This window comes from Typopeltis vanoorti, chromosome 7 (genome assembly GCF_054136105.1).
Source record: "Typopeltis vanoorti isolate ZY-2024b chromosome 7, IOZ_Tvanoo_1.0, whole genome shotgun sequence".
Taxonomy (NCBI): domain Eukaryota; kingdom Metazoa; phylum Arthropoda; class Arachnida; order Uropygi; family Thelyphonidae; genus Typopeltis; species Typopeltis vanoorti.
This window is the reverse complement of record NC_143555.1, coordinates 19161035-19177888: the sequence shown is the minus strand read 5'-3', so window position 1 is coordinate 19177888 and position 16854 is coordinate 19161035. Positions and strand designations below refer to the sequence as shown.

The following is a 16854-nucleotide window of genomic DNA, read 5'->3' as shown; positions in this document are numbered from 1 at the left end:
TGAAATAATGTGGGTTCTACGGTCGATTTTCTTGAGTTTACAGGACGAAAAACCCGAGTTTCCGGGAGGAAAAACCTGCTTGCCCGTGCCAGAGATCGACTAACTCGGGAACCGGTCGAAAAAAGGCTTAGAAAAATTTCCTCTAGTCGCCGACTAGACTCGAAACCAAGTCTTCCTTCGTGCGGCCAAGCGCCGTGGTTGCCAAACGCCACATCCACTGAGCTACACAGGCTTCAATTCAATTCTCCGGTTCGTCCGGAGATAGGGATGCTATCCCCGTAAAGCACCGCGCCTCCTGCGGTGTCCGGAGCGCTCCTGTCGGCCCTTGAAAATCCGAGGGAGAGAGTGTGATTTTCGTGCCGGACCGTACCCATATCCGCAGCAGGTCTCCAAGGTGAACAGCCTCTAGTCGATAGAATTTTTAAATTTAAAAATTTAATTTTATTAAAATTTAATAAAATTTAAATTTAACTTTTGAAAATTAATCTATCTTTAGCTTTTAACCCTTATAACTCATTTTTTTATACTTTTTACAAATAAACTGAAAATTAATAATGACTTTTACCACTTAAACTCCAGAAAATGAATTTTTATATCAAATTCAACATTTATAATCATGAAAAGTAATTTGTAACTTTTCACAATTAAACTCCTAAAAATAATTTTATCTTTTAACACTTAAAGTAATGAAATTTAATTTTTACTTTCAGTTTTAACACAACTTTTTTAAAAATTGTTGAAAATTCTTGCAGACTTTTATTGCTTAAATTCCTGAAAGTTTTTGCTTCTAAATTAAACACTTATATTCCTGAAAATTAAATTTAACTTTTAACAGTTAAATAACTACAAATTCAAGTGGACTTTTACTTGAACTGCTAAAAATTAATTTTGTCTTTTAACAGGTGAACTCCTGGAAAGTATTCTTTACTTGCAAATTTAATGAAGTTAAATTTAAATTTACTACCTAATCTTCTTAAAATGCATGTAGAATTTTACATCTCAAAAGCCTGAGAATTTATTTTAAATATTAACCCAAACTCCTGAAAATTAATTGTTACTTCCAAATTTACGCTCTTAAACTTTTGAAAATTGAGGAAATTTCATGCTGACTTTTTTTAAATTCCTGAAAATTTTCCTTACAAATTTAAACTCCTGACAATTAGTTTAAGATTTAACTCTTAACTCCCGAAAAGTTACTTTTATTTAAATTTTACCAAATTTAACACTTAAAAATTAGTTTTAACTTTACTATTTAAACTCTTGAAAATATGTATTGACTTTTACCACTCGAACCTTGGAAAATGATTTCTACTTCCAAATTTAATATTTAACGCCAAAAATTGATTTTAACATTTAACCTTTAAACTCCCGGAAATTAATTTTTAACTTTTAACATTTAAACTCATGAAAATTGATTTGAACGTTTACCCCTAAAGCTCCTGCTGCTTAATGTTTAAACTGCAAAAAATTAATTTTTAACGTTTCACACTTAATCTCATGAAAATTCCAAACCTTGGGCTTCCCCGTCGCACACTCTTTGTTCTTGATATTTTCCCATGCTAATGTAAGAACTACATTAAACAATCTTACACTAATGCCAACCAAATAGCCGTAAATTAGTGAAGAAGAACATTCTCTGTTAGAAAAGATCTCCTGCACTACTTCCAAACCAGTACTGGTCAATAACAGTAAATGTTCAAACACTCAATTCCCGAAACTTTTCTCATATTGCTGAGTAGCTCTTGGTTGCATTTATTTTCATGTCTCTTTTCACCTAATACTAATTCTAAAAATTCGATGCTAGGGTCCACAATGAAATAGATATTGCGAGGGCGTCCCCCACAGTATCTATTGCCCCGTATATCACATACTGACACACACTGCTCCATTGTAGACCTCACTTGTTTATGTTCATTTAACGAAAATATATTCGTTTCGCTTGACAAATGGCATCAAGGAAGAAAAATAAAACAGGAGGGGCATTTTTGTCAACTTTCCGAGATTTAAACAAACCTCAATGCCGTTCATACACGGACAAAGAAACAGAAGCTGAAGAAAAGAATGATTTACGTTTCTTAAGATAATGTCATATTATTATTATTATTTTTAACAGCAGAACAGCAAAACAAATCCTCCCCAATACGTTATAAAGTCTTGAAAAACGACTTTGCTCTCTCATTTTTCTGCATCCAGCTGTTTGCAACCTCTGAAAATTCGGATACCGGATGTTAATAGTATCAAAATCGCCATTCAAAATGCTTCTGTAAAACAGGATTTTCAAAAGCAGAAAATCAAAATATGAAGAAGCAGCAAATGAAATGCAAATTCCAAATAATTTTACTGAACGATTTCGTTGAAGATCAAGCAAAGGTCTACCGCCACAACTAATTGATATTTGTTAGCAGAGAAACTGCTGTAATGAGCAAGAAATGGAACAGAGAGTGCTCTCATCCCTGCTCTCGTCATCAAAATCCCTACTTTACATCGTAATTGGCTTTTTGTTTTTTATCTTGACTTATTTTTAAACCAGAAGACTGATTGTTAACAAACAAGTCGTTTTTTATATGAAGTGTTCTAATTACTTCTTTTGATGTAAATACTTTTAGGGTCTTTTTATTGCTTTTTAAAGTTTTATGACCTCGACCTTTTCTTAAAGCGTGCCATTCAACACTCATCTTTTTTTTTTTAAAAGGTGTCTTCCGTTGATCCATTTTTTTTTAAATTTTTAAATTCGCAACCTTCCCACTTCTGTAGTCTTTAAAAATCTTTTGCAGGAAACACACTTTGTTTACTTTAACTCCTGCCCCTGTCTTCTTAAAGGCTGTAAATGCTAAAACGAGGACACCATTAATAGGCAAACCGCTTACCGCGCAAGGTATTCCTTGGGGACCCCCTAATGACACTCTTCGTTTAGCACTCTTCGCGCGTTTGTGCCTCGACTGGGTAAAGTTCAGCACACTGCGAAGGTTGACGAGATTTCTTCACAAGAAAGAACGGTGATTAAATAAAAAATAAAATAAAATTAACTTTCTAGTCTTGAAGGGCCAATTGGGGATGAGAAGATTTAACGACTGACAATGTCTCTGTTGTTGTTGAAGGACTTCGCAGAAGACCTCGCCAATTGTGAATATTTTGAGGCACAACTTTGCCCGGTAACATTCTCAGTACAGGAACTGGAGAAAAGCATCCAGAAATATTTCTTAGAGTGGAGCACACGTATACGTATGGATGGAAAAGAGAAATACATAAAAGATCTCGCATTGAGATTCTCCCCCCACCACCAGTATAATGATTCCGATATCTTAAGGGTCAACACCAAAATAATCGGCGTAGCATTCGTTCTATATTATTATAATACTACTAGCATGATTGTACATTTGTGGGCATCAATGTGCGCTTCGAGTACATATGAGATTTTAATTAAAGGAACCAGAGAGGACATTAAACACCACAGGAAAAATAAGTTTTGTTCGATTTGTATTGTGAGAGATAAGAAAAACTGCACAAAGTTTATTTCTATAAGTAAACAATGAAAGAGAAGTAACATCTTTAAAAGACGAAAACAAAAATGAACACGAACTTAGATCCAAAAGAAGAATAAATGAATATGAAGTAAGATGTCAAAGAGGAAAACCAAATAACAAAAAAAAAAATATTAAGTAAGACTCGCATAAATGAATCCATTTTAATCCGTGTAGGAATCCTGTTCCACATAAAACTGCTCAAATTTCTTACACCACACGGAGAGACAGTAAATTATTAATAGCAGTAAATTATTTGCTGGTTTCTACCATGGATGATTCGTCAACCGCATGAGGAAGTTGACCAGTCCTCTCTAAAATATATGCATCACGTATCTAATATTACATTATTTTAATTCAGAATGAAAACATAAGTGACTGGAACAAAATTTATTTAATCAGTTCATCAATGTTTCGTTAGAGATTTAAGCTAGCTTTTTCAAGACACTAAAAACCTTCAGTACATTCTGAAATAAGATCTTTAATGAAATAAGTAAGAACTTTTTGAATATGGAGCTGATTAGTTATATGCAGTTGTTCCTACGCGACGATGCAATCTCCACATATTTGCCGATTTCGTTGAAGATTTCTTATAGCTGACAGCCAAGTGTTGTTCAAGATGAGACGACTTTCTCGGCTAATTCTTAAAGTTTTGGAGTGCTTATTTATAGAAAGAATCCATGGGGATTTAAATTGGAATCCGTGAGGTAACTTTCTCTTGATTCCTTTATGAGGCAAATCTAATGGCATGCTGAGTTGGTCCACACTTTTTCATACTTTTCAGCCTCGAGTGGATTGAGAGTTTTTCTAAGGATTTAAATACAATTTTGATACACCTGGGATTGTATAATGAACTGGAAGGAAGGGTTTAATTTCTTTTTAAGGATATTACTATTTTCTTGGGACAAAGGTCAAAAATTGGACAAAAAACGTTTTTATATCACAGCTTTTTGTTCGTTATGCAACAAATTTTTGTAACGAGAGTAGCGCAATCCTGGATGCTAAAGTTTTTAAAATTGCTACTTTTAAGAGGAAGCATGTAATTATCGCCGTGTATGTTTGGGATGACCCAGTTGCCTTTGGTTATCACCAGGGGGAGAATGCTGGTCTTGAAATTCACGCTTGCTCTTGTTATCATTCAGGGAGTGAGAGGTGTGGTTGACGTCTGATTAAAACTATATATTTAGAAATTTATGTACATTTTATCATACAAATACAACATTCATTTTACAATTGTATCTTTTTCAATTTAGCTACGTGAATACAAATTGTACCCTACGGTTATTCTTTATGAACTGGTCAATAACATCGTCATAAAAAGTTGGTTGTAACTTAATTTTCCCAAGCAACACGCACGCTTGCAAAGGCTGGCTGAAGCTCACTGGCTAGAGCTACTTTAACTGCGTATGGCCCGTGTTTAAGCAACAGGGTGAGATGACGTGGAGGGAGCGGAAATGGCTATGCGCGCGCATGAAATCACAATTCTGAAGCGAGGACCTGGATGCTCCCACAACCGAGCAAGCCAAGGTAGCTTGACTAGCGTCGGCCTTCGATACACAACGCAAAGCTCTGTTAACTGTTAACTTTAATGGCGAGATGGACGTCAATCCCTTAGATTTTTATCCCTTCATCGCTAGATTGTGATTATTAATAATGAGAAATTTTTGAGCGCCTTGCTCGCCCGAATTACGGCTGTGAATCGTTTAAAGCGATGATCAGAGCTGCCTTCGGGCGTTTGTGTCTCCATCTGTCGTTTTCATCATAATTTGATGAATCACGAATGAGTTGGTTGGGATGGAGTGATGCCTGGGCGAAGTACTTGGCAGCAGTCTGGTTGAGATACGAAGGTATGTCTGGCAAGTTTCCGTCTTAGTGGAGGAGAGCAATCCTAACAAACCACGGGGCATCGAAGATCATTCGGAGGCATTTATTTTGTAGTACCTGTAATCTGTTTAATGTTGCTGGGGTGGGGGGGTGGCTCCATGCCGGCGATCCGTACGTTAGTATGGGTCTGATAATTGTTTTGTATATTGTTAGTTTGTTTTCTGTACTGACTTTGCTTCTTCGGTTGAGTAGCGGGTAGAGTTGAGCAATTGCTGAGTTGCTTTTGTTGCAGGCATGTGAGATGTGGGGGTTGAAGATGAGTCGGTTATCCAGTTTGATTCCCAGGTATTTTACTTCTTTTTGCCATGGGATATCAGTGTCGAACATCGTGACTGCTCCGTGGTGTTTTGTTTTCCTTCTTGTAAAGAGTATGGCCGTGCTCTTGTCGGCGTTGACATCTATCCTCCATTTCTGAAACCATTCTTCAAGATTTGTTGCTGCGTCTTGTAGTGGTTGTGTGGCTAAGTGTGGCCTGAGTGATCTGGTCAGTATTGCCATGTCGTCTGCATAGAAAGCCATGGTGGTTGATACTGTGCTTGGTACATCTGAGATGAAAATTTTGAAGAGCAGCGGCGATAGGAGGGAGTCTTGCGGGATACCTGCTGTGATGCTTCTCATGGAGGATCTGAGGCCAAGTAGCTTAACTTGAAAATTTCGGTCTTTCAGATAGGATTCTATGATTTTGGCGAGGTTTAGTGGGTATTTTGCAGCTGTTAGTTTGTGGATGAGGCCTTTGTGCCATACTTTGTCAAAGGCTTTCGCCACATCCAGGAAGATTGCACCTGTGTGTTGTTTCCAGTTGTATCCAGTAGTTATGAATTCTATAAGTCTGTGGCCCTGTTGGGTTGTGCAGTGGCCTTTGCGAAATCCGAATTGTTCTTTTGGGATTAGGTCAATCTTGTCCCTTTCGTTTTGTAGGCGGTTCAGAATTATCTTTTCCGCGATTTTTCCCAGATTTGATAGGAGGCTGATAGGTCTGTAGTTCTCTGGGAATTGAGGTACTTTTCCTGGTTTGCGGATGAGGATTACATCTGCCTGCTTCCAGCGAGTGGGGAAGTAGTTGAGTCTTAGCATCTTGTTGATGATAGCCACTAGATGCATAACTGTTTTATGGGGGAGTGTTTTTATGGTTTGGTTTGAAATCTCGTCAGGACCTGGATCCTTTCTGTTGTTGAGGCCCTTGATGATTTGGAGTACTTCCTTTGGTGTAGCATAGCTTGTGTTTTCTTGGCTGCTAGTTTGATAGAGTGCTGCTGCGCAAGCTTAAAACGTCTTCTGTCTACAAAAATGAAAGCCTAAATGGAATGCTTATAAATGCATGCATTTATTAACAAATAAATGTTACTTCTTTCTCAATTAATAAGTTCGAGCAGCAAGCATGGAGAATTCGCCCCTGGTTATCACTACCATTTCTTGCAATGAGGACGGGGATGAAAGCTATGTGATTCTCCTTTTGCTACTGTGGTGGGAACTTTATTTAAAGCGTGAGAATTAATACATTTACTAAAACGAAAAAGAGGATTAAAGTAATTCAAGACATTTAAGTTATTAACAAATGTCTGTGTAAACACTGGTGTTAATTAGAATAACAGATGGAACTGTTTAGAAATTAAAACCCGCAGTGTATGGTTTCAGAAGACCAAGAGAATAAACCTCAATTGAACGAGTTCATGCATATTATATGCTGGGAATGAAAGGAAAATATCGCTGCTTCCGATAAAAAACTAACCACTATACATCTTAAATCAGACTTTTTTTAATCGTCCACCATTAGTTTTGTTGATTAAAAACTGCTAATAAGACATCCAACTGTGGAAATCAGCCTACCAGTCCCTGTGCAGATAGTTGAAGCATTCGCTCTCTCTTTTCTATAATGGAAATGAGTCGTAATGCAAAAACGTTGTTAAAGATTCCGCCCCTCCACACACACAAAATAAAGATTGAGAGAATGCAATTTAATTAATTAGCTAATTGCATTATTTCTCAACGCCTGTTTAGAAATTTCTTCTCGCACGACATCACTTTTTGTAAACATCCCAAAGGAAACAACACCGAATGCTGATCTGTGTTAGTTTTTACGTGTGAAAGAAAGAAAGAAAAAACTCTGTTTGATAGCGATATTTAAATGTTTAAAATTCTCTAAGGTCCCAAACTATTTGATTTTGGTTAATTGTCAAGGGTGATCGCTACTTGCAGGATTACTTTTCGAATAGGGAGTGTCAATGAACTACAGGTTGGATTTGAAGAAAGAAAGCATGAACACATCTTTTCTAATTATTTAAAATGCAAATTCAGAGTTAATATCAGAGAAACAAACCACATTATGCTATGAACATAGCAGAAAAAATGCCTTATTAAAAATTAAATATAATTGGAAGAAAATAGTACTTGATATGGAATAATAGGGGATCGAAATCCGAGTTCTCTTGGAAAGAAATAAAAGGAATGACTTTAAAAGCGCTACAGGGTATGAGCAGAGTGTATTCTGCCTATAAATGGATGTGTTCTAAGGCTAGCTTGGAATTTGTAGGTTGGAAAAACCCAAGTTTCTGGTGTGGGGAAAATCGTACCATCTCCATATAAGAAACTTCAGCTAAATTCAGTTAAAGCTCCTTACTTCCTAGATGGGATACTTATTCAATTCTTTCTAACTGAAGGGAATCATGATTTCTAACAAAACTAGAAAGGCCCTAATAAATAGTTGTCTGCAAGAGAATTGAGCAGGTGGGTAATGCTCTTAGAATGCGCACTGAACTTGTAATAAAAAAGAGGAAAAACTTCTATTCAACGGAGTTAAGTCTCAACAAATGGAATATTAACTCCTCCCCCCATCACTAGGTTAAAGAAAGAGAGCTCTCTGACAACTTCCTCAATGCTACATGGAATGCCGAGAGAAAAGAAAGAAGTAGTTCCTTTCAGATGACTGTTTATTCCATCCAGAGATAACCCCCTTCACAGTGAAAGAGGAACTAGTTTTTTTTTAAGTTCTGGAATAAAGTCAATGATTTTTATTTCTTTGGAGTAGGGCTGCAATATTGTTTGAAACTGTCTGTGAAATCTGAATTTAGAACGGTTACCATAACAACAAATATATGGTAGGATATGAAAATAGTAAAATGTCAATTACCAAATGAACGCATCAGTGTCATCTTTTGTCAGTATTCAAATAATATCAGGGGTGCTTTAATAGACATGTTTAATCCAAATGGAACTTACCATATAATCTTACTGTTCCTTCCGTCGCACCCAAAGAGTTTTTAGAGAAGCACATGTATATTCCGAAATCTTCTGGCTGAAGGTTCTTTATAGTTAAACGCACGTGAGATTTGTAAGTCCGGTCTTTCACTGACACGTGGAACTTTCCGTTCGACAGGATCATTTCTCCGCGTTTTCTTCCCCAGTAGTCAATGGATAAAGGGTAGGCTTCTGTGTGGCAGTCAAGCGTGACGTCTCTTCCAGGGAGAGAACCAACAAGTTGATTGGGAATCCACAACACTGGAGGAACTAAATTTAAGACAAAAAAGTGAAATCTTTAAATAAACAGCTAGATACGATATTCTAAATCTCTGATTTTATTAATTCGAGAATGTAAAAAAAAAAAAAAAAGAAAGAAAAGAAACCGAGTTAGTGGATGGGCTAAGTGTCTTGATAAAATCTGAAAATCGTGATGTAGAGGGCGAACACGGGTCAAACTGGCCCCGTGAACACACGCAGAAAAAAAACCTCTGTGAAACTGGCTAACTCAACCTTTAATCGAAAGAGAACAGATAAAGGTTCCTCACATCAAGGAAGGGCATTGAAAACCTAGGTCTTTCCGACCAAGGGCTTCGACTATACCGACTAAGCTACGGATGCCCTAGACATTGTAATAAAAAGGATTGTTTGACAAGTTCAAGGGATTTTACTGCTAGAATGGTGAATTAAGGTGTACTGCAGGTTGTAGGCAGATATGGAAAACATTTAAATCAAAATCTCAATAAACAGAGATGTCTACATTTCTTGAATTAGAACGAAAACACCCTAAGAAATTGCCTTAAATATACATGGAGTTCCCCAGGACTATAATCAATAATAAACTAAAAAAATCGTTAAAAGAAAGTCATTTTCAGAATTAAAAGGAATTAAATACCCAAAGTAAATCGTATGGTAAGATACTTGCCGCTGTTGCTGACATGTTAAGGAAACACGCTGAATTTTTAAAAGGTCAAATTTTCTCTGATGATACAGAAACAAAACAAAAAATGAAAAGTAGAATAGGTAGAGCTGAAATAAAATTTCTTAAGAACAGAAAAAGAACTGGAAGGAACGTATATGATTAATCTAAGAGGTAGTCATACCAAAGGAAGTAATTAAATATAAACCTGAAGGTTTATATTTAATTACTTATAAAAGTATTCTAGATGTGCTGAAAGTATAAATAGAAAATCGTAGAAAGTATCAGTAGGAGTGCGGAAACAGGCTTATAACTTAGATCCTGATAGAAGAAGATCCAAGGATTCCTGGTTAGGAACTGTTGCCGATTTGTGTGTGTGCATTTGAAATCTTATTAAATCATTCCCTGATCAACTCAGAATATTTCAACGTTTATATATGTTTAACTTAAATATTCATCAAAATCCAATTAACTCTCTTAACGTTATAATTAATTAAAATTAAATTAACTATTCCATTAAAAATAAAGTCCAAAACTTTATTAGAATATGTTTTCTATGCAACTCATTATAAAATCCTTTAAAATAGGGATTTCCGAGCACTCTAAGATCTGTGACCAGTTTTTTATTATTAATTATTAAAATGCAGAATATATGAGTGGAGGGCCTTACCGTCTTGATTTTAATAATTCACAGATAGCATGAAGCTCGAAGGAAATAATTAATTTACACAGCATAATTTCTCGAGAATAGGTTTCACTTTTTCTGCACTTTTATGGGGAGAATCTGTGGATTTTAATTTTCTTGCATGTTCATTCAGAGAGACTTTTTAATCATTAATACACTCGGCAAAATAAGACTAATTAGAATTATCAACCTAAAGGAAGTCTAGAATTGTTAGTATAAGAAGATAAAGCTTCGTCTTTTTCTATATTATTTTTATTCTCAAGTCTGGATTTTTTACGAAAACAGTTCAAATAAGAAATTGACTGAAAAGACAAACTTCAGTTGTTGTTTTTTATTTTCATATTACAGGAGCAATTATTACAACACGTGACACAGTAAGCACTAACTCAAATATTTTGTCGAAACCTTGTTACTGCTCCGTTCTATCTTCAAGATTATATTTGCGGTCAAAACTCCGGAATACTTAGACGGACAACCCCCCGTGTCATGCACATGGTTTTTGATTTCCTGAAAGTAAGGGCGTGATCGAGTGCAAAGAAAATGAACCTCCCTGTCATCATTTAACATGATGAGATTCCTGTCCAACAGTTATCAAGGTAACTGTTGAATCGCATTCTTCCGTGAGTAAAACGACACCGGATAGATAAGAACACAGTTTACTTTACAGTCTAGAATGCCCAAATTTCGAATATTTATTCCGATAGCCATAACTTTACTTTCTTATCATCATCCAGGTTTTCCTCAAATCTATAACTTATTAATAAAATAAGAGGGTGTTCGAAAAAATAAGGTAACAGCTCATCGCAATGAAAGCACTTTTTTTGCTGTCAGATCTAAATCAGAGGGGACGGCGTTTTTTCTGTCGAAATGGCCACAAGAGCAACTCCGTGCATTCGGTTGGATGACGTGAAAAGTGTCTTTTAAAATTCTACGACTTCGTTGATGCGCAGACAAGACTGGGGCGGCGTAAGAAAATTTTGCGGCTCCATCTTCGACTCCTTTTAATTTATCAAATGTTTAGCTTCAGCTCCAGACTAGTTTCCTTTAAGTTATCAAAATGCTAATTTAATTTTGAACTGTTGAATCGGACAATGATCATATTCAACTGAGAAATTAAAAAACTCGGTTGGAATGATGTTTATATATAGGTACATAGTAAATTCGATCTTCAGTTTAATGAACAAAAAATAAATAAATTGAAAAAGTAAGTATTGCCATATTAAAACATGTAACTTAACTTTAATTCTCTTGAAATCTGAATTTTCAAAAATTTAATTATGTATAGCAGTTTGTTCTTAAGAACACGATTGCCTACAGCAAAGTCCTCTTTGACCGATGTTAACTCTGATTTGATGAATTTTAGGGCAGAAAATAAACGATCTTTGCATATGTGCTACAATCATGATTCTGACTGATCAAATTAGTTTGAGCCCCAGAGCCAGTTTTATTAATTTTACTTGCTCCGGTGCAGTTCGAGGAGCTTCTCTGGCTCCTCGAGCTACACCGCCGTGCGTGAACATTTCTCTGATATAAAAGATACTTTTAACCGATGATGAGTTAGCAGGTCTCAATAACGAAGATAATTTTTTTTTTCTCCCGTATAACTCGGGCTTTCTTTCCGTAATGCAAACTGACCTGAGAGCAGTGATTGGGCCAGCTACAAGTGGCCTATAGAATGTTGGACAAGAGTAGTCCAGGGGAGAGGGAACTAGATCTACTTTGGGAGTTGTCTGGAAGCTGAATCTATTCGGAGAAAAACCGGGAACCAAATAGGATGTTACCCAGGCAACTGATCTTTAATGATTATAACGCTCATGTAACATGCACAGGTAGGTCAGACCACTCCCTCGTAAAGCTATATATATATATATATATATATATATATAAACACTCATCATTGAGTCATCATCCAAAAAATCTTGACCTCGTGCTTAGCGTCATCACTTTGGAACTGCTGATTTAAAACTGTTGACCTCGATTTCTTCCACGTCCGATCCACTTCTAATCAATATCACAAACTGCATTGCATCCTGTTATTCCGTGAACTCTGTTCCAAGGTACACGACCTTTTATAGAGAATAAACTCTACTCCATGATCAGCAGCGATCACTCTCACACACGAGCGGGGAAGCCGTACGATGAGTGTGGGGAACAAAAAAAGTAGGTAACCTCATTTTACAAGAGAACAATATTCATACTCGTACTTAAATTTTCATCATTTCGATCTTATTTCATTAATCTCTCAACAAATTCGCGAATACCGAAATTTATATATTCGTTCCTGAAGACTCTTAATAGCGATCGAATATCCCTTGAGAGTAGTTTCTTGGGATATTTCAGCCAGAAACAAATCAAACAAACACGAAATCTGAAACTTCAAAAACAGGCGCATTAAGTGTGAAAAATCACCAATAACAGTTGATTAAATTTTCTTCTAACTTGGAGTGTAAACAGCATCAACAACCAAGTAATTATATTCTCGGAAATATGCAGAAAAAGAGAATATTCAGCTATGCTACTAACGAACAAAGAACATAGATTTTTTGTAATAGATTTCATGGTTTGATATGAACAGATGATTAAGAAAATAACTATTTATTAACTTAAAAGCTAATATTTCGCTGGTATTATATGCAGCATCTTCAGAGCACACAACACGAAGTTTGTTACTAATGCATAACAACCACAATCCGGTGTAACAGTGGGGCTAGTATTAGTAATTGCAGCGTGCAACACAAGACTAAAGTCCTAATATGGCGCCATCTAGGTTAAAAAAAAAAAAATCAAAGTTTTGAAATAGTAGTCCAAACGATAGTCGTCTTAGAAAGTTTGAAAAAATGAACAAAATAAAAGTAATAAATATTAATTTGGTCTTAAGATGACTGTCTCCCAAATCTTTGGTAGATTTATATAGCCATACGTGTTAAGGTTTGGAGTATGTTTTAAGCCTTCTGTTGATTCCAGGACCAACCTCTCTGACTTGTAGAAGCTTCTGTGCATTACTTTTGTTTCTTTCCAATTGATCCCGTGTGCAGGAATATCCAAAGCATGGTCTGCCAGACCCGACTTGCCATAGCGAAAGTGTCTGATATATTTTTTGTGTTCACTGAGGCGGATGTCCACAGTTCTTCCTGTCTGTCCGTAGTAGGCTTGATGGCAAGAACAGGGCACTTCATAGACTCCTGGATGCGATAAAGGAGTGCATTTGTCCTTAGGTGAACGGATGAGAGTTGCTAATTTCACATAAGGTTTAAATACTGTGTGTAGTTGGTGTTTATTAAGCACCCTACAAATCTTTTCAGATGTGCCTTTAATGTATGGGATGGTGATAGTTTTGTTGTAGTCTTCTGTGGTAGATAGAGGGGATTTCTGGGTAGCATTTAGTATGTTATCTATTTTATGGGGTTTATAACCTTGGTTAAGAAGGTGTGTCGTAGGTGAGAAAGTTCAGCAGTGAGAGCAATGTCATTGGAACAGATTGCTCTAGCTCTATGGGTTAGGGTTTTTAAGATACCATATCGTTAAGAAGGGTGATGGTGTGATTGTTTGTGTAAGTATCTCCCTGTATGTGTGGGTTTTCTATAAACCGAAAATGATAAGGAACCTTCTGGAAGACGTGTGATCAGTGTGTCCAGGAAGGGTAGGCAGTCATTGGCTTCTAGTTCCATTGTAAAGTGGATTTTAGGGTGCTGGCTATTTAGATGCACTAAACATGTATTCAATGTGTCTGAGCCACGTGGCCAAATAGCAAACACATCATCAACATAGCATAGCCAGAGACTAGGTTTGAGAGTGGCTGTGTTGGTAGCTAATTTTTCCAGATGTTCTATGTAGAAATTGGCTAAGGGAGGAGAAAGGGGCGAACCCATAGCTGTCCCATCTAATTGTTTGTATATTTTCCTTTTCCAAGTAAAATAACCTGCCTGTACTGTGAATTTAAATAGCTGAAATATATCTGGGGGAAATTGTGAATTTAGTAAGTTGTGTTTCAATCAATGGTACATTAGTGAATAATGAGGTTATATCAAAACTCACCATTAGGTCTGAACTATTGAAAACCACACCCTAAATTTATTTAGGGTGTGGTTTTCTAAAATAATTTTTGGGTGGGTAGAATTTTTAATAAATGAGGAAGAATTGTGTAAGTGGTTAGTAATTTGGCTAAATGTTTAGCTAGTTTATATGTAGGACTGTTTATACTATCTACAATAGGACGCAAAGGTGTATCTTGTTTGTGTATTTTAGGAGCACCATATATTCTGAGTGTTTTAACGTGCAAGGGTTTGAGTTTTTTGACAATTTCTTTTGGCCAGGAAGTGACTTTGTTCAATAACTTGCACACCTTATTCTTTTGTGAGTAGGTGGGATCTCGATTTATGATTTGATATGTAGAACGGTCTTGGAGCAGTGTGTGCATTTTGTTTCATATTCTGTTGTATCCATTACTACAGTGGCGTTTCCTTTGTCTGATTTTGTTATTGTAACGTGGTTATTATTGCGAAGTTCTTTTAGAACTATTATTTCTTTATGTGGGATATTATTTTTGGGAGGCTTACAATGGATAAGGATATTGGCCACGTCTAACCTAATATTATTGGCTATAGCTGGAGGCAAGTGGTAAATCCCACGTTCAACGGAAGCCATTATTTTGGTTTTAGGCACACTTTTAGGAGTAACGGCAAAATTGTGTCCAAGGCTTAATGCACTCGTGGCCTCTTTGGATAAGGTTGTCGATGATAGGTTCGCAATGACGCCATCTTGATGAAGTTGCGACCACTGAGTAACATTGCGTTGCTGGAGGATTTCAAATTTTATCCGGTGTTAGTTTTTAACTTTAGCCAATTCTTTATTGGCTGTCGAGTCGGAGATTCTATCCAAGATATCCCATAGCTCAGAGTTCAAAATGTCAGATAATACATCACGTAGTACACTGATGGAGGAATTTATTTTTGAAAGTTCTCGGCGAGTAGCGTATACCTGTTCTCGTAATAGTGCTAAACTCGCTCTTTTATAAATACGGTGGGCTTCGGCCGAGTGAAACTTGTTCCTAATTTTCATACAGTTTGGTATCAAATTGGTATCGGCACCTTTTTAAGAAGGCTAACCTGTTCAGTTGCCGCGCCAGCTTTACTTTCCACTTACCGTATTGTCGTGCCTTACGTACGATGTTATCTCCGTGAAGAATATTTATACGCATGGATAGGCTTATGTATTCGTCAGACATTTTTGTAATAGATTTCACGGTTTGATAGGAACACAGATGATTAAGATGTCTTGTGTTGCACGCTGCAATACTATTACTAGCCCCACTGTTACACCGGATTGTGGTTGTTTTGCATTCGTAACAAACTTTGTGTTGTGTGCTCCGAAGATGCTGGATATAATACCAGCGAAATATTAGCTTTTAAGTTAATAAATAGTTATTTTCTTAATCATCTGTGTTCATATCAAACCATGAAATCTATTACAAAAATGTCTGACGAACACATAAGCCTATCCACGCGTATATATATATATATAATATATATATATATATATTATATATAAAGCTCTAGTCATGACTGGGTAACGGCAATAGCCGAGCCGCAGTTAAAGCTTCATTGGCTACAGCATTTCTATCGCTACACTGGAAGTCCTAAAAAGGACTGGGATGTTCAGTCTGATCTCGCCTAACAGCAGCCATAGTCCTTATAAGGACTGGCTTAAAGGGGCGAAGCAAGAATGCTTTTCATATTCCCCGTTATCTGTAGAGGACAGTGTAGGGATAAGGTGTTATCGGGCAAATTAAAGCTCTGATCATGGCAGGAGGGTAACAGCAATAGCCGAGCCTCAGTTAGAACTTCACTGGCTACAGCATTGCCATCCATTACCCTCCAAGGGTATTGGATTGAATGAATCAATCACCGACTATGTAAGTAAAGGTGAAATCTCAAAAATACGGACGATCTCTAGGCCACTCCATAGTGGGCGAAAGACCGTCCTAATCTCAGCATTGGTTCCACTCAGTGACGGGCTCCCCGACCACTGAGCAGAACCGCTCAAATTCCGAGGAAAATAATTCACCGACAAAGCCCCTCAGCGGGCCGTGCCGGAGAACACCTTCCCCGGAGACTCAAAGTGCTCCCTTAAGGCAAAAACCCTAAGAGAGCGAACTCAAAAACTCATCGCCCAAGTGGGTAAGAGCAACAGCCGAACCTCAGTTAAACTTCATTGGTACAGCTTTGCGTTGCTATCCATCACCCCCAAGGGCATTAATGAATCAATCACCGCATCTCACGGTCAATTGTTCAACTCAGTTCCTATATATATATATATAAACAATTGACAATTGACAATTGACATTTATGTCTTTAAGGGTGAAGCAAGATGCTTTTCATATTCCCCGCTATCTGTCGTGGTTACAGTGAGGGTAAAATTTACGAGCAGTTTGCTCGCCCTGAATGGGCATGGAGATTATGCATCGTTATAGGAGGCTAATATAGTTTTTGGTCTTCTATATTTGAATATGTCCGTTGGCTCATATGCTGCAGCTTGTTGAATCAAATCATTGGGGTGTGTGGACGTCTTTAGAAAAAACTTGGAAGCTAAGGATTGTAGATAAGAGAGAATAT

At 36.9% G+C, this 16854-nt stretch overlaps 1 protein-coding gene across 1 annotated transcript in view; it reads right to left on the bottom strand.

Annotated features, from left to right (window-relative positions):
- The window catches only part of LOC150104523 (lachesin-like), a 309995-nt gene that overhangs the window by 31855 nt on the left and 261286 nt on the right, over window positions 1-16854 (bottom strand). Inside the window, exon 7 of the mRNA XM_090395715.1 lies at window positions 8622-8909. Coding sequence (XP_090251841.1) covers window positions 8622-8909 — 288 coding nt within the window. The remainder of the gene's footprint in view (window positions 1-8621; window positions 8910-16854) is intronic.